Source organism: Paroedura picta, chromosome 7 (genome assembly GCF_049243985.1).
Source record: "Paroedura picta isolate Pp20150507F chromosome 7, Ppicta_v3.0, whole genome shotgun sequence".
NCBI classification, from domain to species: Eukaryota; Metazoa; Chordata; class Lepidosauria; order Squamata; family Gekkonidae; genus Paroedura; species Paroedura picta.
The window spans coordinates 65,548,173-65,571,808 of NC_135375.1; the positions used below are offsets into that span (position 1 = coordinate 65,548,173).

General features: G+C 41.9%; 1 protein-coding gene across 2 annotated transcripts in view; it reads left to right on the forward strand.

The window, feature by feature from the left end:
* The first annotated feature begins 6,015 nt into the window (after positions 1 to 6,015).
* The window catches only part of UBQLN1 (ubiquilin 1), a 31,229-nt gene continuing 13,608 nt past the window's right edge, over positions 6,016 to 23,636 (forward strand). The window contains exons 1-2 of one of the 2 annotated variants that reach the window (XM_077344684.1): positions 6,016 to 6,435; positions 18,008 to 18,159. In XM_077344684.1, coding sequence (XP_077200799.1) covers positions 6,271 to 6,435; positions 18,008 to 18,159 — 317 coding nt within the window. In that variant the 5' untranslated portion in view covers positions 6,016 to 6,270. The remainder of the gene's footprint in view (positions 6,436 to 18,007; positions 18,160 to 23,636) is intronic. The other variant, XM_077344683.1, reaches the window with a different exon arrangement.

Genomic DNA, 23,636 nt, shown 5'->3' on the forward strand with positions numbered 1-23,636 from the left:
TCCGAGGTCGGTAAAATGAGTACCCAGCTTGCTGCTGGGGGGTAAACGGTCATGACTGGGGAAGGCACTGGCAAACCACCCCGTATTGAGTCTGCCATGAAAACGCTAGAGGGCGTCACCCCAAGGGTCAGACATGACTCGGTGCTTGCACAGGGGATACCTTTACCTTTACCTTTTAAGCATAGTTGCTGGGGAAACAGAATCACAACTAAGTTAAAGACACAATTGTATGTCAGATCTAATAGGGCAATTTCAGCCACTTCTCCAGAGATCCTAGTAACTACTTTGAAAATTTAAGGAAAAGCAGTTTATAAAAGCTTTGTCAGTAGACTGTATCATTATCCACCATTGCATTGTATATTTGAAAACACTGTCCTTCAGTAATGCATTGTATGCATCTGCTAACACTCAGTGATATTAGTGATGTTAGGAATATGGGGATGATGTCACTTAATGTTTTCCATTTTTACACATACACACCAGATAAGCAGTCCCTGAGGAAAACAGGATGAGCACTTTTGCCTTGGTATCATTGGGAAAGCTCAACCTCAGCTCCAATACTCAAGCAGTCCATGCAGTGAAGTGCTGTAGATCGCACTAGGCATCCATGAGACAGAAATTACTTATTTGCTATACAGACGTGTAGAGGTATAATATAAAAGGCCTCAGCCTTATTCAAATATACTATGTCCTGATGCAGTGACTCACTGAGTAAAGGAGTGGGGCAGTAGGATTCAGGCAAAGCAGTTAAAAGCTATCCCTGCAGTGGTGAAAAATGCTTTGAAGTTGCAGCTTACTTATGGTGATCCCATAAGGTTTCTAAGTCAAAAGACACTCAGAGATGGTTTGCCATTGCTTGCCTCCACATCGTGACCCTGTTATTTCTTGGAGGTCTCTCATCCAAATACTAGCCAAGGCCAACCCTGCTTAGAATAATTAGTTCTTATATGCCACTTTTCTCTACCCAAAGGAGTCTCAAAGTGGCTTACAGTCACCTTTTCTCTCCACACAACAGACACCCTGTGAGGTAGGTGGGACTGAGAGAGCCCTGATATTATTGCTTAGTTGGAACAGCTTTATCGGTGCTGTGGCGAACCCAAGGTCACCCAGCTGGTTGCATGCGGGGGAGTGCAGATCAAACCCTGCTCACCAGTTTAGAGGTCTGTGCTCCTAATTACTACACCAAGATGGCATTCGGGACTTAAAATCAGGCTGTCCGGGGAAAGGGAAAGCTACCTCTACCTCAGTGATTTAGAAGTTAGAACTTCTGGCCTGACTTATAAGCAAAGTATTGCAGCTACCCCCATTATAACAAGAGCCAGCTAGGTGTAGTGGTTAGGAGTGCAGTCTTCTAATCTGGCAAGCCGGGTTTGATTCTGCACTCCCCCAGCTGGGTGACTTTGGACTCGCCACAGCACTGATAAAGCTGTTCCAACTGAGCAATAATATCAGGGCTCTCTCATCCTCACCTATCTCACAGGGTGTCTGTTGTGAGGAGAGGAAAGGGAAGAAGGTGACTGTAAGCCGCTTTGAGACTCCTTCAGGGAGAGAACCAACTCTTCTTCTGGCATGAAATGCAAAGTTCTAAGAACAGGGAACTGTTCTAAGAACATAGCAAACACTCTTTTCCAACAACCCAAGAGACGACTCTACACATGGACATCACCAGACGGTCAACACAGAAACCAGATTGACTATGTGCTCTGCAGCCAAATATGGAGAAGTTCTATACAGTCAGCAAAAACAAGACCAGGAGCTGATTGTGGTTCAGATCATCAGCTTCTTGTTGCAAAATTTAGGCTTAAATTGAAAAAAGTAGGGAAAAGCACTAGGCCACTCAGGTATGAACTAAATCATATTCCCGACGAATATACAGTAGAGGTGACAAATAGATTTAAGGAATTAGATCTGATAGACAGAGTGCCTGAAGAACTATGGACGGAGGTTCGCAACATTGTACAAGAGGTAGCAACTAAAACCATCCCAAAGAAAAAGAAATGCAAGAAATCAAAATGGCTATCTGAGGAAGCTTTACAAATAGCTAAGGAGAGAAGGGAAGTGAAAGGCAAGGGAGAAAGAGAAAGATATACCCAACTGAATGCAGAATTCCGGAGAAAAGTTAGAAGAGATAAGAATGCCTTCTTAAATGAACAGTGCAAACAAATAGAAGAAAACAATAGAATGGGGAGGACCAGAGATCTTTTCAAGAAAATTGGAGATATGAAGAGAACGTTTCATGCAAAGATGGATATGATAAAGGACCAAAATGGTAGGGACCTCACAGAAGCAGAAGAGATTTAAAAAAGGTGGCAAAATTATACAGAACTATACAAGAGCGAGCTTAACATCCCTGATAACCACAATGGGGTAGTTACTAACCTGGAGCCAGACATCCTGGAATGTGAAATCAAATGGGCCTTAGGAAGTCTGAGCAACAATAAAGCTAGTGGTGGCGACAGCATTCCAGTTGAACTATTCAAAATCTTAAAAGACAATGCAGTAAAAGTGCTACATTCAATATGCCAGCAAATTTGGAAAACTCAACAATGGCCACAGGATTGGAAAAGGTCAGTTTACATTCCAATCCCAAAGAAGGGCAATGCCAAAGAATGTTCAAACTACCGCACCATTGCACTCATTTCTCATGCTAGCAAAGTTACGATCAAAATCCTACAAGCTAGGCTCCAGCAATATGTGGACCGAGAACTTCCAGAAGTACAGGCAGGATTTCGAAGAGGCAGAGGAACTAGAGATCAAATTGCCAACATACGCTGGATCATGGAGAACGCTAGGGAGTTCCAGAAGAACATCTGCTTCTGCTTCATTGACTATGCTAAAGCCTTTGATTGTGTGGAGCACAACAAATTGTGGCAAGTTGGGAATACCAGAGCATCTTATTTCTCTCTTGAGAAACTTATATGCAGGTCAAGAAGCAACAGTAAGAACTGAACATGGAGTTCGGCAAGGCTGTATACTGTCGCCTTGCCTATTTAACTTGTATGCAGAGCACATCATGAGAAAGGCGGGATTAGAGAAGTCACAAATTGGGATCAAGATTGCAGGGAGAAATATCAACAACCTCAGGTATGCAGATGATACCACTCTAATGGCAGAAAGTGAAGAGGAACTAAAGAGCCTGTTGATGCGGGTGAAGGAGGAGAGGGCCAAAGTTGGCTTGAAACTCAACATCAAGAAAACAAAGATCATGGCATCCGGCCCTCTCAATTCCTGGCTAATAGATGGGGAAGAAATGGAGATAGTGACAGATGGGAACTGTCGCAAAGAAATTAAAAGACGCTTGCTCCTGGGGAGGAAAGCTATGGCAAATCTAGACAGCATCCTAAAAAGCAGAGATATCACCCTGCCAACAAAAGTGCATTTAGTCAAGGCTATGGTATTCCCAGTTGCAATGTATTGCTGTGAAAGTTGGACCATAAGGAAGGCTGAGCATCAAAGAATTGAGGCTTTTGAACTCTGGTGCTGGAGAAGACTCTTGCGAGTCCCTTGGACTGCAAGGCGAACAAACCGGTCAGTCCTAGAGAAGATCAGCCCTGGCTGCTCCTTAGAAGGCCAGATCCTGAAGATGAAATTCAGATACTTTGGCCACCTCATGAGAAGGAAGGACTCCTTGGAGAAGAGCCAATGCAGGGAGTGATCGAGGGCAAAAGAAGAAGGGGATGACAGAGAATGAGGTGGCTGGATGGAGTCACTGAAGCAGTAGGTAGAAACTTAAATGGACTCTGGGGAATGGTAGAGGACAGGAAGGCCTGGAGGATCATTGTCCATGGGGTCGCGATGGGTCGGACACGACTTCGCACCTAACAACAACAACAACAAGAACAGGGAAGGAGACAAAAATATTAATAAAATAAGAATCTTTAATATGATGGGTTATTAAGTATGAAGGTTTGTAGGAGGACAGGAAATGTGAGTGAAATCCTAATTTGCAGCTCCCACCACTATATAATAAGTCTTGTTGGCTTGGTCCACTATCCTGTTTCTCACAGTGCCAATCAGGTGTCCCTGGAAATCAGGGCATGATAGCCAACCAAATCCCCCCCCCCACCTCAGTATTCCAGATATAAGCAGGTTTTAAGTATGGACGTTCCAGTTACCTGTCATAGCTATTATGTACTTGTCTTCTCTGAAGTGTAGCCATGAGAATTTCCTTAGAATAGTGGTCCCCAACCTTAATCAGCCTGAAAATGTATTTGGGACTCTTGACAGAGGTGGCGGGTGTAACCACACAATAGCTGATATGGGAAGCAGAGTTAACCACAAAATGACGGAGTGAGGTTATGCATAACTCTGATTTGTAGCTCTTCAGCATATCAGATAGAAACTGTTTAATGGGATGCCTTTAAAATATTTCTTGCACATATATAGATCAAGTTTATGCAATGAACTAGCTAAGAACGCTCAGAGACTTTCAGCCTGCACTGTTTATGTAATGATAGTTGGTGCTGAAAGGCTGGTGAGAGCTCACTGCATGTACAGTAAGAGATTTTGACCAGTGATATAGTGATGTTATTACCTGCACATGCACAGCATTTTTGCGCATGCTCATTTGCGGCCCCACCAGGAGCGCAAACGTGCATGTGCGTTTGCACCACTGGCCGCACTTCCCTCTCCCCCCCTCCCACAGAAAGAAGCTTGCTGGGCCGCAAGCTAATCGGCTGCTTTGCGGCCTGGGAAGTTTCTCGCTGCGGGGGGGGGGGGGAGAAGGAGCCACGGCCTGGTAGTTGGGGACCACTGCATTAAATCTTTTTGTCCCAGTGACCTATGGTGTTTAGTCATAATAAGTCCCACTGTGTTACCAGTCTTATTTGCATAAGTAAAATATTCTATTTGATCCCACTGCTATAGTTATTCTACAAGCATTAGAAACAAAAAATCCCAATAGTCCCTTGCACACTCAACACCATGGGTGGGTGCCAAGAAAGTTATTGGTGGGCACTATGGCACCCACAGGCATCATAGTGGCAACTCCTGCCTAGAAGTACTGTTATTGGTACTGTCCGAGCCGACTATTCACTGAAGCAAACAGGCAGAAATTGAAGTTTACACTCGGTCCTCCATGACCACATTGTAGTAATAAGTTTGCAGGGCGTTTGACATTTCCTTAAAGAGTTGGTTTCCCTTTCCCAAGACTCTTCTCCATCAATTCTTTGCAGGAATCTGGGACTTAGTAGTATAAGGAATTTTTCTTGATTGAAAGGAACTTTTTTCCCCTTAGTATTATTACAAAAGTAACATTTTCTTGATACTGAATTTCAAAGAGCCTGTATTTGCTATTAGCAATTTTTCATTAATGTTTATATTTTGCACACTCTGCCAACCATGGCTGTCAATGCAGCTTATAACAGAACTAAAAATTATGAGAAAAAATTCTGATTGAAATGAAATTCTATGTCCACAGAGATGCAAGTTAGCCCAGCCCTGAAAAAATAAGGCCATACCTTTGTTTTTATTTTTTAGTTTGTGGTTACTTTGGTTGGCCCATTATATATAAAGTCAATGTTGTCTTTTTTTTTCAAAAGGCAGAAACTTTGACGACCTTTTTGCAGTCTAGGGCTTTGTGTGTGTTTACAGCATGCACACAGAACTTTTGATTCAGAACCAAGTTCCACTGAAGGCGGGGAAGCGTCCTATTAACCACTATGCAAATAAAATAGCCGTCGGAAATCTAGAGGTACGGTCCTGCAGTATCTTACTTATTCTTTGCAAGTGCTGTGAGGCTGTGCAAAAATATAAGTTTATAGGGACTTGTGAAAGAACATGCGAGGACGGACGAACTGCGCCTCCCGAATACGACCAATCAGCCGACATCCGCGCAGGCGCACAACAGTTGTTTCTGATCTCGATCTACTTCTGGTCTGACAAAGCCAAACTGGGCCCTTCATTGCGACTGCGCTTGCGCTCCGGAGTGCAAACTCCTGAGGCGCACGCGTCCCGAATGCCTGCTATTTCTGCGCATGCGCACGCAGGCCAAACTCTTTAACGCCGGGAAAGACGGCTCCCTTTTTCTAGTAACTTCCCCGATTCTCTACGTCATCACCGTGCGCCACACCTTAGCCGGGCTGTTTCCGTTGAACTCTCCGCGAGTGGTAGAGCTTTACCTCGTCGAGGCGCGTGCAACAGAGGTTGTAAAGCGGGCGGTGGGGAACGATCGGTGTTACCCAGCATCCCCTGCGCGGCTCCGCTAAGCTAACGAGCTAAGAAGGCCTTTTCAGCCAGCCGCCCGTCCCTCCCTCCCCCTCGGCGCGCGCCATGTCTGACAGCGGCGAGAGCCCCCCTGGGGCCCAGAGCCCGAACGAGACCCCCACCCCGGCCGCCTCTGCCTCCTCGTCCGAGCCGCGAATCATTAAAGTCACCGTGAAGACTCCTAAAGAGAAGGAGGAGTTCGCGGTCCCGGAAACGAGCAGCATCCGGCAGGTGAGGAGGGGAAACGGGAGTGGGGGAGGGGCGTGGCCCGGGCCGTCGCGCGGAGGGTGGCGGAATCATGGAAACCGCTCCTGCCGGCATCTCTCCTCTCACGAGCGAGCAGCGACCAGCCCCGAGCCGCCGCTAGCTAAAGTGCTGACGCGGGCGGAGTTGTTGGGGCCTGCGAAGGCTCTGACTCGGCTGCAAACCGGACGCCTCGTTGCCGTCATATCTTTCAAGTGGGTTTGCCAGGAATCTGATCAGATTCGGTGGCCCGTTTCTTTTCGGAACTCAGTGAAATTTCATTTCCAGCAAACCTGCGCAGAAGACGAAGGGGAAGAGTCTGCCATGTGCAGGGGCAGAGTAAGCACCTTTTCCCAGTCCTAGGGGAAAATTCAACAGAACCAACTTTTAACTATCTCCCCCTCCCCCCGGGGTACTCTGTATATAGTCAAGAGTAGTACCTAGGTTGTTGTATATTATGATAAGCTGTATACTTAATTTTAATGGCATTAATGTCTGCTATGGAACGACAATCTCCAGACCGTTTTCTACATGGAAGTATTAATGTGGGGGGGGGGGGAGGGAGCGGTTAATGAGTTGCTACTGTTCCTGAGTTTATAGGTGATGCATTCATCACTTTTATGGAATACCAGTAGCTCTAACTCAACCTTGCTATTATAGCATGATGCTCTGACTGTTTTGTACACAGCATAATTGGAAAATACCTTTGTTTTGGGTTTTAATATAGAGATATTATTTGCTAAGTCATATATACTGCTGCTGAAGTGCTTTGGATACTGTCTTCCACAGTCAGCTGTTGGTATTCTTACACCTGGTAATTTTAAATTCTGGGATATCAGGTCGAAAGCGACTAAGGTTCAAGGTATTATACTAATGCAGCCAAACTTGGAGAGCAGCAGAGAATCAGCAACAGAATTATTATGGGTAAAAGTGTCCAGCTTATTGATAACAGTGAAAGTGATGGATTGCCTAACCTGATTTCTTGAAACTGAGAACTGCATGGACTATCTGAAGTCTAAAGTTTATTTTTTTGTAGTTGTCTGGCTAGGCAAATCTTATTGTAAATGCTTTAGAAATTTAGAACATTGACTTGTTCTTCAAGGTTTTCAGTTCCTGAATTCTTACAGCTGCTATTTCAGCCTCTTAAAACTTAATGATGGTAGCTGCTGCTCTGGCTGTGGGTAGAACCAGTTCTAAATAGTGAACTGCAAAATGTGATTTGCTGCCATTATGAAATGAAGGGATGTGCTTTTGCAGTTTTTACTCGGTCTGCTTCTGATTTTGTAAATCTTAAGACGATTATGTTCTTACAATAAAAGTTCATAGAACAATAGCTGTAAACTGCGGGTGTGAAAACAGAATCCTATAAGCATACTTATGTATTTTACTTAAATTACAAGCTGATCAGGCCACAGGACCTATATTTGAATAGTCTAAAATAAATCTGAATCCCTGCACAGTTGTAAGTGCTTTTTTAGAAATGTGGTTGCAGATTCCATGTGTAATTTTCAATATTAATTTGTTTTAGAAAGGGATTGATTTTTCCGTACATAGTGCTGTAATGAATTTTTCTTTAAAATCTGTCTTCTGTTTGTGCAGAAAGGATCACATCCTCAATTCCTAGATGAGCAAGTTTGCCCTGAAATGTTCAGTTGTGTACTTGCTAAGCTTGTTATGTACTTTACCTGTTCTTTGGCTTTGTACTGATATTGGCAAAGTTCAGGTTGCTTGGCTGCCCTTGCTTGATGGTTGCAAGTGGGACAGCTGTCTCCCTGAAAACCATGGGCTTACTTGTACTCACTCATACTGAAATGTGGTGCAATAGTATGCTAAATGGTCCCATTACATAATGCAGTTGCATCACATGCTGCTCTGGAGCTTACTGCTGTGGCTATGGTACACAGTGTCAGTAGAACTACTCTAATTGATATATTCGTGCCCTATTTCAGCAGAAGTTTGGTTCATATTTCTGAAACAAATGCCTTTCCTCCTGGTTTGTGAAAGACTACAGGCCAAGGTTGGTTGCAGTTAGCTGTGAGTTCTCCAAGTAAAAGCCTTCTTGATGTCTGTTGTAACAACTTTTCAGAGCCAGCCAAGTGACTTCTGCATGCATTGCAAAGACCTAATTTAGTCACCTCATCCATCAGGATCTCTGATCATGGGCTGGCCTTGTCCTTATGTGGCCATATAACTGCCCCATATGCCTAAAGCTAGGACGCTAGGACATAGGAAACATTTTTCTAACCCTGGTGTGAATATTGTAGATATATTCTTAAGTGTTCATTTTGATCATGAAAATGCAGTCAGAGCCAGATGCTGGAGTTTTAGAGAGTTATTCTGAAATTTGTATAGTGGTTTCTTACATGTGAACCTTATTTCAAATGCTAATAATTTTTTAAAAACTACACATAAAGCCTGTTAATGAAACCGAACAGTTCAATACTAAGTTTTATTGTGGAATCATGAATTAGATGCATATAAGACCAAGTAAGTGTGTATATGCTTGAATGCTATTACAATCTTAAAAATAAATAAATCCATATTTGTGTGTGCCCAGCAGAACATAGCAGTGATTATGTTCTGTTTTGGTAATCATTTTGTTCTCTTTTCTTAGAGTTACTTAATGATGAAGTTCCATTGAAATCAGTGGGTCTCAGACATCTATTGTATCTTTAATCGGACTAAGTTCATAATGGAATATGGCTACTTTTTCTGTTAACACAAAGCCGATATTCTGAATTTCTGAAACTGTTCTGTACTTTCTCTCTTTGTTAAAATCTGGTGATTTTTTTAAAGAAGGTAGTTCCTCAGTTTTGCATTGTAAAATCTCTTATCTTGGAATATGCTTACATTTGTAAAATCTTATGAAGTCAGTGGAATATTTGGCTAACTCCATAACTATGTAATTTTAAAATGTCACATCTGCATTATTTGTTTGATTATCATGCAACTTCTATACTGCTCCCTTGTGATTGGATGCCTTGGGGTGGTGAACAGAACAGGCATTAGAACAATCAATATAAAAACCAAGAAATTAGAAATTCAATATAATCTAGTAAAAAATTTTTTTTAAAAAAACATTTAAATTAATATAAAATGAATTAAAATCAGAACTGCTAGCCCAATAAGGGAGACCCTAATCAGATATTGTAGTTTGATTCCACTAGCCTTAACCCTGAGCTTGCTGGAAGAGCTCCATCTTGCAGACCCTGTGGGAACTGCTCAAGTTCCATCAAGGCCCAGATCTCCCCAAAGAGTTCATTCCACCAAGAAGATTGTGGCCAAGCATATTTCTTTGGGGCTAGGGACCACCAACCGATTAGTGTTAGGCGATCAAAGGGAACTCCAAGGAACATATTCAGGTTGGCAGTCCCTTAAATACACAAGGCCCTGCCCGTGTAAGCCTTAAAGGTTAAGGCCAAAACCTCAAACCTTATCTGGAGTTCAACTGGGAGCCAGTGCAGCTGCTGGAGGACTGATGGAATGTGGGCCCTCCAGGGGGCATGGATGAGAACCTGCACTGCTGCATTCTGGACAAGGGAAGGCCTGTGTAGAACAAGCTAGAGTAATCAAGTTTGGAGGTAACCATCGGGTGGATCACTGTGTCTAGGTCCTCTGCAGCCGTATAGGGCTCTAGTAGCTTAGCTTGCCAGAGATAGAAGAATGTCATCTGTGCTACTCTTGTAACATGAGCCTCCATCTATAGGGAGACATCAAAAATTATGCCCAAATTCCTGGCTGGCTGTGCAGTTGAGAGCTGCACTCATTCCAGTTTTGTTACGAAAGTTTTCTGATCTAGTCCTTTTTTACCCAGCAGAGGACCTCCATCTTTGAAGGGTTTAGTTTCAGGAGACTTGCTCCGAGCTAGTTTTATATCACAACCTTTTAAAAAGAGATGTTATTCAGTCTTGCAGAGGGCAGAGGTTGTGTCTCCCTCCCACTAAATTTCTATGATTTATTTGCAAAATGTTTTTCAGGTAACATCAGTCTCTTGGACATCACTACTTTAGCAGTTCAGTTGCAATTGGAGTGAAGGCTAGCTGTACTTGATTGGGTGACTTTCACTTGATATTCTTGGAATGCTCACAAGTTGCTTGGAGGAGTGGAGTCTGTCACCTTTAATCCTGTTTTTTGCCTGTCTGGCCTTGGTAAACCGGATATTTCCACTGGCCCAGAAAGCAATGGCTACATTATTGTCAGGGCATGGAGACAGGGATTACATTTTCCCTGTTCATCATCGGTCTTCTGTGTAGTGCCATCAGATACATCTTTACAACTTAGAAACCTGTGTGCTAGAGTCAGAAGCATGTTCCTTTTCCGGGATAACATACTCCTGCGTAGGAGTGCTCCCCTGCCCTTAGTTCCTCCTGTTGCTGAAGGACAAGGTCATGTTCTTAGAGTCTCCAGCTGCAATTGAGAGAATTCCATCAGGTTTTTAAAGAAATTTTAGTTTCTGAGTCCCTTCTATGTCTCAGAAGGCCCATTTCAACAAGTGCTTCCAAAGTGGACTGAAGATGACCCAAACTGATGAACACTGTCTGTGAAGGGCATAGTGTCTTCATGTAAGGTCTGTTGGAATATTAGCTGTAGGTAGCAGAATGCACAATGGCTTCGAACACAGCAGAGGCCTTGTGGGGTGTGTGTATATATGCAGGCAAGAAAATCACACTTTTATCTTTTGAAACTACTGTATTTGCCGGCGTATAAGACGACTGGGCATATGACTCCCCAACATTTCCACTCAAAATATAGAGTTTGTTACATTACAGTACTATGGGCCCCTATGGGCAACTATGTCTATCCCAAATGAAGTGCACCCAGCGTATAGGACGACCCCCCCACTTGGAGGCATGTTTTTCGGGGGGGGGGGGGGTCTTATACGCAGCAAATACTGTAATATGGACCCTTTATTACAAGCCATTCTAGCTAGAATAGTGATGAGAGTGAGTTCTAATCTAGTCTAACTAGGATGGAGAAAGATGCAGGAATCATATCCTATTATGGAGAGATCTGAAAAAGTGTGGAGATAAGATGTCAGAGATAGACAGAAGATTCCCTATTCTACACATTAAAGGGATAGGGCATTGAAATTTAAGGTAATGTTGTGGAAGAAAGCCCTTAAAGCATTGGAGCCCTTGTCCAAGATAGCCCTGGTGAAGTCCTTTGAAACTGGTCCATTCTTGTCCAGATGGACGATATGTGAGGATTTATTTTTGCTTAGCTCACGCCAGTGAAGCTCAGTGCTTCCTTTCAGGCTATCCACATCCCTGGGAAGCTGGAAGCTGACTGATGGAGCAGGGCTAGCACACTCTCACATAAGTGGTCCATAAAGGCCACTTACCTGGAACTGCTTTTTACCCTTGGGAGGGGTGGGTGGCTCAGACATTGATCTTTTTTGCAGTGTGAGAAACGAAGAAGGCTGTAAGGTTCTGTTCCCAAATAGGAGTAGGAATTGGTACCATAGGACAGTGGTCCCTAACCCCCAGTCCGGTGACTGGTACCGGGGCGTGGCTCCTCCTCATCCTCCTCCCCGGTGGCTGCCTCAGGGGCTGCCCTGCCAGCTCACCTTTGGTGCTCTCCAGTGGCCATCATGGTTGGGGCTCCCCCTTGGTGTGGCACTGCACAGCTGCTGCTGGCAGTGCCCCCCAGCGGGCGGCGGGAAGTCAGGGGTGCCGGCAGGAAAGCAAGTGGAGCTCAGGTGGTGACGTTTCTTGGCAAAAGACTACCTCCTCCCCCGGGCCTCAGTAAAATTGTCAAGCGTTGACCAGTCCCCAGTGATAAAAAGGTTGGGGACCACTGCCATAGGGGATGCATTTCAGCTGTGTTAGCAGTTTTCCAAGTTCCCTCCATTCCTGTTCCTTATCAGGGTAGTAGAGAAAGCCACGAGGGAAAGATCGAACATACCTTGTCAAATATGGTTTCTAATCCTTATGGAGATCCCCTGGGGCCAGTTACTTCCCCTATAAAATTGGTCCGATTTAATCCGTATAAACCAGGTGCTTTATTGTGAACTGAACTGCCTCAGCCTGATGGCTTGAAGGCTTCAGACAAAGAGCTGATATTTTCTAAGAAGAAGGTCATGCAAGCCTAACACTAATAGGTCCAATATGTAAAAATGGAGGCAGTTTTTCTCTAGTGTAGTGAGAAGGATGTGTTGCTGGGTAGTGCCCCTTTAGATGTGATATTTGATTATATATTGTTACACCTGAAATGTAAGGGCCTGGCTTTTTCTTCTTTGAAAATTCACCTGGCTACTGTCTCTAGCTATCACAAGGCAATTGAGAGGAGCTCAGTCTCTCCTCCCCCACACCATTTGTCTAAGAGATTTCTTGGGTTAGGTTGCTTTAGTGCCCTAGTGGTCTCTATCTGTTGTGTCAGGACAGCTAATCCTCAAGCCTTTTGAACCTCTTGCTACCTGTTCTTTGCCAAAACTTTACATGAAGTTTTGTTTCTTAGTAGCTGTTATCACAGCCAGGAGGGTAAATGACGTTCATTCTTGAAATTGTAGTCCTTTGCCGTAGTCTTAGGGCTTTTTCTAAGGTCGTTTCTAAGTAACATTTATCCCAAGATATTGTTTGGCCTCTATTTTTTCCGGTGCCAAGCTCTGACAATAAGCACTCATTGCTTTCTTTAGAGGGCATTATTATTTTACCACAATAAAACCCTGTAATTTCACAGGGATGTTTGTTATAGTGGTCTTAAGAGAGGTAGAGAGTGTTATCTCAGACCCTGTCCCAATGGATTGTCATGACCATTATGGAGTGTTGCCATGCCCATTCATGCCCATTCCACTGGGGCAGCCTTTCTCAACTTTTTCACCATTGAGAAATCCCTGAAACATTCTTCAGGCTTTGCAAAACCCCAGAAGTGGTGCAATCGTGCAGAATATGGTTGGGTAGCATAGCTATGTACAGACCCATCCAGCGCCCCTCCCCTTCTCCCCCCCACCAGGCCCATTGATGTGTGCAATATATTTTAGTTTTAAAGGGGGTAGTATATAAATTAAACTATAAATATATGCATGTGTTTATATTGGGTTCTATTTTTTTAATGGGATTTGCATTTCTGGCTGTAACCCCACCACCTGTTGGGATAAGATTGGGGGATTACACACACATTCCCATTCAGTTGATATTGTTTCTTCAAACTTCAGGCAGAAATGAGAAATTTTAGAGGAAATTAAAAAGTTTCCAGAGCAGGTAGTGGCAGATGCTTGACAGCAGATAAGCACAAGCAAGATAGGCATAAATATGAATAATGGGGGATCCTTGTAGAAGCCCTAAAGTGATGAGGGATCCTTACCTTGTTGTGCTGGAGTACTTGATCTGTTTTTTGCTCAGACGGGTTTTGATGGGTGAGTGAGTATAGCTGGAAGAAAAATACTGAAAGAAATATATTGGCTTAAGGTGTGAGAGAAGGCAGAGTCTGCTTGCCCAGTCCATTTTTGCTTGCCCAGTCCATTTTGGCTCGAAATAGACCTATGTTCTACTTTATTTATATGCAAATATAGTATTGCCTATCTTTTGCTCAAACTGATGAGGAGGCTGATTTTTATTGTGAAAATAGTGTGGGAAGGTTTAATTCTCCCATCAGTTGCATTTGCTATAACTGCCTTTAAGGTACATCAGACACTGAGAGATCTCCAGATCCCTACTCACTGTTCTTGAACCTTGTCTACTTTGGTCATACTTTGTATCTCTTGTGTTTTGTATCACAGTATGCATGCATTAAAACATCAATGGCAGATGCTACAATACTCCCTGGGTAGAAGGAAGTTTATCTTTATCCCCTCTAATATATCGTTCCCTACTTACATGCCCCCATATACCAGAAAAAAAAATTGTCCAATGCATAGTGAGTACAGCCCCAAATAGAACATCAAACAAGTTTGCTGTTGGAATAAAATCACATCCTTTCTGAAACTAGTGAGCCAGTAGGGTATAAACGCCACTTTAGGAAGACAGACCCAATCCATTCGATTTCTTTTGAAGGATTTGTGATAAGGACACTCATGAACCTGTTATATATTTCCTGAGCCATTATATCCTCTGTCCCATACCCTGAATGTTCTTAAAATCAGTCGGCCTGGTGTCAGACAGTTGGCCGGTTTTGAATGTTTCAATTGCCTTTTCAGTGTGGATTAGTCATAATATTAAAGCACAGGATATCTTCAGTTTCTATGGCTCACAGCTTACTACATTTTTTAGCAGAGTCAGGCAAGGTAACAAACATTCTGTACTAATATTTGAAGGTGGTGATGGGGTAAGCAAGGGCCAGTGAACTGAAACCTGAGGTGGTGGTGGTGGTCAATTTAGCTATTCAAGGACGGAAGGTGTCTACCTGTTCTGAATTGGATTGTGCCTCCCCCCCCCCTGAGCCCCAAGCACATAAGCAGTTGGATCTGTATGCCTGGTATCATCTGTGGAATGAAATACCTTTAGCCACCTTTGACTGCACCAGCTGCAGTCTTCCCTTGAAAAGTTCAATGTGACCACGGTTAGCTAAGAGTTGATCCATCCACTTTGTATTACTGCAGTGTGATCTGCATGGAGCTGTATTTGGGTCCAAAAAGTAATAGCAAGATTTGCTTGCATATAATTATTTAAGATATTCTGGTCTAAACAAAATATAATATAAATAGAACAAAGGGTACATTGAGCATACAGGGCTGGAATCCCCCAGGGAAGTCCACAAAGTTCACTGGCTGTGAACCATGGGTCTAGAAGCTGTCTGTAGCCAGGGCCAAGCTTTAGGTACAAGCAACAGAATGAACATACTTTACCAGCCTTAAAGGACTATACTGGGGCTCTGCCTACTACTGTTCCTGCTCTATAGTTCTGTGATTTGTTTGCCTTTTCTTTCACAACTTTCATCTTGTACTATATTATTTGTGCTGTCTGATTATTACACTGTCAGTACAGTTTTATAGTGTACTATGTTGCTTTACTATGGCTGATTTTATGCTGTAGCTTTTATCTATTTTTTAGTCTTTTACATTTGAAGTCACCTAGAATATTTAACTAAAAATGTAAGGGAAGTATTAAACAATGAAACAACTTATCTGAATGTGTGAACTATCTCCATTGATAGAATTAAAAGTCTGGGATTTATGCAGTGCTGTAGTCACTCAGTGTTACAATCAGCAAGGGACAACTGTATGTGTGAAACAAGCAAAGGTTACATTTCTGTACATAGCCGGTGATATGTTTATTTAGTATTTAAGTTTATATGTTACCCCTCTTGAGCTGTAATCTCAGGCTGGTGTACATTATGAGAAAGTACATTGTAATAAAACATTAAAAATATATAGTTTAAAATTACTAATGGACTAAAAGCTAACATTACGTGCTTACAGAGTTTTTGCTCATTGCTTCCCCATAGCAAGGAGATGTAGGAGATCTCACCTGTTCTGATTTTCCGAGCATACCGCCTTCAACCATATGCCTGCTGGAAGAGCTCCATCTTACAAGCCCTACAGAACTGTGATAGCTGTGTCAGGGCCCTGACATTTTCTGGGAGCTCATTCCGAGACCAATCACACTTTTTTGGGGTCGGGAGTGACCAGTCAGTTGACCATAGCTGACTGCAGTATTCTCCGGGGGACGTATTCAGACAAACCCCGGACTGCAAATGGCCTTGAATGTTAGCACTAGAATCTTGAACTGAACTCAGCAGGATTAAATCCAAGTAAATGTGCAGAGAATTGGCCTACAATCTAGCTACATCAAATTATTGGAAGGACTCTGCTGGTAGATTTTATTAGATGAATTTGTACTTAAAATCTAACTTAATCACTACAAGTTCTAAAGAACACAGTACCATATTTTAATAGAATATTAGTAGCCCTTAATGCATGTGAGTCAGCGTCAAGGAAATTATTAAATAGAACACGGACACAATTGTTTTTATCTCTTTCTACTCACTTTTTCTTTAAATGTTTCCTTAATACTTTCTTATGCAATTCCATACAAGCTGGTCTTACAGATCTTTTTTTTCTAGCACAGGAAGGAGTGTTTCTTTCTGTAACGCTGGCACTATAGTCAAATATGATATTATATCAACTGTATAATAGAAAATTGTTTTGGCATAAATTACTGGTATGAGGGACATAGTCGTGAATGTATAATATGTTGGAAACATGCTTACATTCTGTATTATGAAAGCAGATTCTTCACCTGTTATGAAAATGTATTTGCATTGCCAATTCTGGTAGTCCAAGGAGTTGAAGAAAAAGAAGGATATGTAAGGGGTGGAGGCTGACCACTGCTTGGCACTTCTCCTTCTTTAGCAGTTCCCTTCTTATTCCAGGAAGATTAAAATTAAACCCCTAGGGATTCTTTATTGGTTGAATGCTGCACTTTATTTTACCATACAGAACTCCACAGTAACAAGCAGTCATTTTCAGAGGCATAGTTTCAGGAGCATATAGAATGGATCTTGTGCAAGCTAGAGACACCAGACTTGCAGGGGATCTCCAGCTGACTCTCTACCTGCTCACCAAGTTTGGCCAAGATTGGATTTATGGGGTCTGAGTTACAGCCCCCCAAAGAAGGTGCTTTCTAGGGAAATGGCAGGCGGTCATTTGCCCCCAAAGGCATTTTCCTGGGGGCATTTTCTTTGGGGGGCTATAACTTGTACCAGGTAAACCCAGTCGGCCGAACTTGGCGGACAGATAGAGAAGAGTCAGCTGGAGACCCATTGCGAATTTGGTCTAGCACACTAGGGACTATTCTACCACCTCATGAACCCAACTGATTCCTGAGGTGGCCAAAAGCTTGTGACAGTTTGTGGTTCATAAACTTGGTACATCACAAATGAAACCGCATTTTCCTGGTTTATGCCCATCCCTAGTCTTGGTGTAGCTAAATGAACACCAAAAAAGGGAAATATGATGGGACTGCACGAACACTCATTAAATGTTGCAACGTTTCAACCTGTTTTTTAGTATCAGGATACTGGGATATCTCACCATAGCTGGGTGAAGCTTGTGTATGTGGAAAGAAATGCAGCACAATGCCTGAATGTTACACCACTATTGATATTTGAAGAAAAGTGATGTTTCTTTAGTTGCTTTAAAATATGTCATTTGGAGCACAGCCTAGTCATAGTTAAGTACTGTTCAGCACTATTGTTTTAATGGGGAAATGTTGTGCATGTTCTTAGCTTTGCCATTGAAATTAATTGAACCATCATACATAATTTTAACCTTTGTTGTGCTTTTACACAGAACTCAAATTGGGTAACAGTAAATACATTAAAACCAGATTTATTAGAATATTAAATACATTGAATATGAAAAAAGTTAAATATATTTTAACTATATTAGAACAACCAATGCAGAATCAACCTATTACCTGAGCTGCTGAAATTGTACATGACAAAGGAGACATAGACAAAAGTATTTGCCTGGAAGTACAAAGCTACCACATTCAGGGAGTGCCATCAGATATGTGGGCCTAAGTTCATTAAAGGCTGTGGTGGTATTAAAATGTGCAAGTTAGCAGTACTTAGAAAATGTTTTAGGCTAGTTAATTGTATGAATAAACAATACTTTTTTCAGTTTAAGGAAGAAATCTCCAAGCGTTTTAAGGCCCACACAGACCAACTTGTGCTGATATTTGCTGGAAAAATTTTAAAAGATCAAGACACTTTAACCCAGCATGGGATCCATGATGGACTTACTGTTCACCTTGTCATCAAAACACAGAACAGGTAGGTCAACTAGTCGGCTCTCTTATTGTAGTTATACATTGCTACTTGTGTCTATGATGTATCTCGATAAAATTAATTGCTTCAAAATGGAGCTTTTGATCCCTGATTAAGCTGCTGGAATCTACTTTACATCCAAGATTATCAGCATTTCATATAGTCCTTCATAGGTTTATACGTATTTTGCAAAAACAGTATTCATTGAATGCCCTTTTAAAGGGAAAGGGAAAGGTGCAAGCACCAAGTCATTGACCTTGGGGTGATGTCCTCTAGCGTTTTCTTGGCAGACTCAATACAGGGTGGTTTGCCAGTGACTTCCCCAGTCATTACCGTTTAGCCCCCAGCAAGCTGGGTACTCATTTTACGGATCTCGGAAGGATGGAAGGCTGAGTCAACATTGAGCCGGCTGCTGGGATTGAACTCCCAGCCTCATGGGCAGAGCTTCAGACTGCATGTCTGCTGCCTTACCACTCTGTGCCACAAAAGTTTGCTTTAGGGGTGTGCAATTTTGTTCTGTATTTTTCTGTTTGAGTCTAATGGACCCCCCAAAAATGTCAGTATCCCCCATTCCCCCCCACCCCCTGAATCCCAAAACCAGTAAAGTATTGGCAAAATAAAACGTGGTGGAGTGCTCTGCTAAATGATATCAGGGACTGCGGGACCTTCAAGACAGAGCTGTTCTGGGAGCCCTATGGTTGAGGCCAGAAATGAGATCTAGGAATGCTGGCCTCCCTGCCTACAACTCACTACTAAACCCTGTAAGAACTGACTAGTTCCCCCCCCCCCCCCGAGTTTTAACCTTCGGTAAAAGACAGCTTTTAATTGGATTTAAAATTAATTTTTAATATAAATGTTTAATTATGTGATGTTTTAATTTATTTGTATTAGTGTTGTATTTTTGATGTGAACCACCCTGAGACATCAGGGAAGGGTGGTATACAAGAATAAAAATAAATAAACATTTGGATCTTGAAATTTTTGGAAATCCAATTTTTTTTGTTTCAATAGACCTAAACAGAAAAATACAGAGTAAAATAATGCAGTGGAAAAGCCACAAAAAACAGCTGAGAGGTAGCTCAGTGGGGCTCTTTTGGGTGGTCCCTTTAAATTGGACTGGCCAAAAGAGCTCACAAAGCATCTATACCTTCAGGGAGTACTCTCCTACAGGCTCAGCTGGTGCTCTCTTCAGCAGTTCTGTTGAATAGCCCAAAAGAGCCCCAGCTGAGCCAGTGGGGAGGGAGGTCCCCTCTCTTGGCTCTTTTGCAAGCTGTTTTCTGCAATCCCTTTAAACACCTCCTGTTTAAAAGGACTGCAGAAGAAAGTCCAAAAACATCTGAGCAAGGGAAGCGATTTGCTCCAGCCTCTCAGTTGTTGTTCCAAGTTTGCTAGTAATTCCCAAGTATATTGTGTGTGTGTGTGCACATGAGCAGTTCTCCTGAAAAATCCTGAATACATTTGGAATGCTGAAATATACCCCTCAGAATACTGATTAGATGTTTTTTGGGTATATTTTCAGTTCAGGTAGGCCTGTATGCACACCCCAAGTCCGTATTATTAAACAAACAAAAAAGATGAATACTGTTATGCATTTGTTTGCACGCTATATATTTCATCCCACGTGTGTATATATATTTATGTAGGAAAAAATTATGTGTGATGCGAGCTTAAAAGAAGCTAGAAAAGGTTTGATTCATTTTCTGAAGTTTGAGGTTCTTCTATGTCTCTTTGATTAACGTAACTCAGTGTTGCAGTTAGAGAAAAGATATAGTTGGAAGGGGCTATACAGGCCATCTAGTCCAACCCTCTGTTCAATTCAGGATCAGCCTAAAGTGTCCATGATAAGTATCTGTCCAGCCGCTGCTTAAATACTGACAGTGAGGGGGAGCTCACCACCTGTTTAGGCAGCCTGTTCCACTGCTGAACTACTCTGATTGTGAACACTTTTTTCCTGCTATCTAGCTGGTACAGTTATCCTCTTCTGCCAATAGAAATTCCTCCCTGACCTCCCTGCTCTTCTCTAAGTTACAACCTTTCAAATACTTAAAGAGAGCTATAATGTCATCTCTCAACCTCCTCCAGGCTGAAAATTTCCCAAATTCCTCAGCCTTTCCTCATTAGTACTTGGTCCCCAGGCCTTGGATCATCCTTGTCAATCTCTTCTGCACCCTCTCAATTTTGTCCTCATCCTTTATGAAGTGAGGCCTCCAAAACTACACACAATATTCCAGGTGCAGTCTGACCAACGTGGTATACAACAAGACTATGGCTTTCCTTGGTGTGTATCATACCTCTTATCAGGCTGACAGTTGTAATGAAAACAAGTTGCGTTATTGCCAGTCTAATAAAGCTATTTTTTTTTTTATAGAAAGTTTTTATTTTATTTTCCAGAATTGAAGAGTTGAAGACAGTGAGATACATGCAATCTACATTGTTAATACAAAAAAGGAGAGCTATACTCTTCATTTGATACACTTGGTTCCCCATTTTTAATCCCTTTTGTAAATAGTTCAGGTAAGGGCCCCATTGTTCTTGAAAGGCCTCTTAGTGTCAGTTTGGCTATCTTGGTAAGATCAGCTAGTTTATTCACCCAGTCTTCTGTCGAGGGTAGTTCTTACGTTTTCCATTTCTTGGCCAATTCTAGTTTTTCTGCCGTCGTGGCATAGAAGAAGAAGCTCTGTATGTGGGTTAGGAAGCACTGTGGAAAAACATTTTGGTTCCCTGTTTCAATCTTAAAAACCCTCTTCTCTCCATTTAAGATTATAAACTGGCTACAATATTATGGACTTTTACCCAAAGCTTATAGACTTTTTATAGACTTTTTCACGTTTGCACCACATTTAAAAAGAGAAGTCTACCTTGTTACCATCATTTCAACATTTGTTTGCATAGTTTCTGATAGTTTTAACAATCATAAACAGTTTATACTTAACGTAGTCCTAGAGCCCTCCACATTTTCACTAGAAAAAGGGAAAAAGGAAAAAAAAAAAGAATAAGCCTACTTAATTGTACAGAAAGAAGAGAAACAAATATGTATAAGTATACATTGTTAATACCAGAAATAATAAAATGGAGTCTTCATTAATTAATAGAATAGATTTTTCGTTAGTTATATTTACACCTCCTCAGTTAAAAACCTTCTTTTAGTGCTTTAAATTTAGGCTGAAAGTCACTACAGAGATATGCTAGATAATTCAAATTCAGCTATCATAGGAAATCTAAAACCCCACACTATAATATAAGCCCATTCCATTAGGTGTCTCCTTTTAGTTATGCTTTGATTTTGAGCTAGTAGGCAGTGCGAAATTAGGTTTAATAATACAGATTCAGCTTACTTAAAAGATCTTAGACCCCAGATTAACTTCTTAACTAGTTATATTGCCTATATGGCTACATACAGGAGGTAAAAGAGGAAAGGAATTTCGACCACTGTGTTGCATTTCCATTCCCCAAGCTTCTTAAGGAGGTCTCATTTCGAGGCTTATTACGTCTTGTGGCTCCCGTTGACTAATGTTCTGTCCTATTGGTCTTTGGCTGGGAAAGTACAGTTGTAGTCTTTCCCTCGAAGTATACATCGATAAATCTTGAAGCAGTTGTACCTCCTGGACTCCAATATCAGTACAGATGTTTTTCCATGAAGCTCCTTTCAATCGATTGCTTTCACCGCAGATCCATATGTCTTTCTTGTGTATTGTTGCTTTGGAGTGGCTATATATCTTCTCAGGTAGGGTGTCCTTATCTGAGCTGCAAGACTCTGACATCCCCTTTTCCATCTCCATAATTTCAGATTCCTCTTCTGCTGGTAATTTTCCATCTTGTTTAAAGCTATCATCAGCCACTACTATTGGTTCATCATTCCTGTTAGAGACTTCTTCCTTAATGCCTTTAAACTCCATGAGCATATTTTTAAGTGAACCATTTAGAGATTCTTTCAGGTCTTGTGTTTGTTTATCTAGAAGATATGCAAATTTTTTAAACGAAAACATGTTCCAGGTTTGGAATTTTGTTAGACTTAATCAGTTATGCATATGTTGTTTCCAAAATATATTTGCAATTTTGCAAATAGCCAGTAGAGGTCCTACAGAGTCCTAACGAAAGCAACAGTCTGTTTTGAATTAAAGGAATGTTTCTAGAGCTTAGTTCTCGCGAGATTCCACGGCTCTAATCTCTCTTATCTTCGAAGACCAAAAACAGATATAATAAGAGCTGTTATTTATTAGTTTGAGTTGATTTAAGTCCTTCTTCGCTTAGAAAAGAAAATTAGCCTGCCTCATGATGAGGTGGCATCAAGCAGAGCCAGAAACGGGGGGAAAAGTAAAGACGGAGAAGCGGAAAAGCACTTGCATCTCTGCGTTGATTAATGACTCAATATCTTGGAATTTGGCTGCTTCACCCCCTCAGTGGTAATAAATCCTGTCACTCTGGCTTGTTTGGATTAGCGAGAGCAACTCTCCACGCCGAGAGTTCATTCCAGGGAAGAAGGTGCCGAGGGAAACCCCACTCACTGTTTGTAGGCTCTGATGTCTGCCAGATGTTTTCACTCCGGAGTTGTGGTGAGTCGAAGGTCTTGCTGGGAGGTATCCAATTATCTTTGTAGATTAAAATAAGCTTTGTAGATTGCAGAGTTGAAAAAAGAGGAAAAGGAAAAAAGATTTTAAGATGGCGGACGGCGCTTGCTGGACCCTGTGCACACTGAGCTTACGTTCCAGTGGGAGATTAATTTCCCTGCGGAACAGAGAGGCCCCAGAGATTCACAAGGAATTCCTGAGAAGATTTATGGTTGGGTTAGCGTACCCAAAACCCGATTCTGTCAATCACAGCAGTGATTGACCCTCAGTGGAACAGGAGCTCGAAGTATTCGAGCTATCCAAGTGCCATGGCTCCGCCTCCTGAGTAATAAAGCTATTTTTGAGGCACACCATTAAGAAATGTGTTTGTATATTATGAACAGTCATTTGTCTAAGATTACCTTAATTTCTAAAACAGTTGCATGCAAATCAGCGTATTCTGCTTCCTACTGGACATAGCTATTGAGAGAAAAATTCACACTAGCCCTGTTATTTCAGAAAGCAAATGTTGCCTTTGGGGAATTTTTATTACTAATACAACGGAAATAACCAAAACTTGGAATATATTCCATCTTTTATTCATTGCCTTTTAAGAGCTTTTAAGTTCTGCTAATTCAGCATTAGGAAGCAGAGCCCCAGGAGCAAAAATCCTTCTGGAATATTTTTTGAGTAGGCTTAGAAGAAAGCTGCTGAAAGTTTTTCTTGTTGTTGCATCATGTAGTAATTCCATCCCAGCAGTTATAACTTCACATTTAGCAATGTACTATGTGCTGTCCATTCAGAGTCACTTCTGTGGTTGGAGATGCTTTTAATTTATTGAAGCAACTTTAATTTTTGTGTCATGGTGACTCTTGGTTATCAAATCATAGCTGGTAATATGGCATAATCAGTTGAAACTGGTAAAATATATTGAAT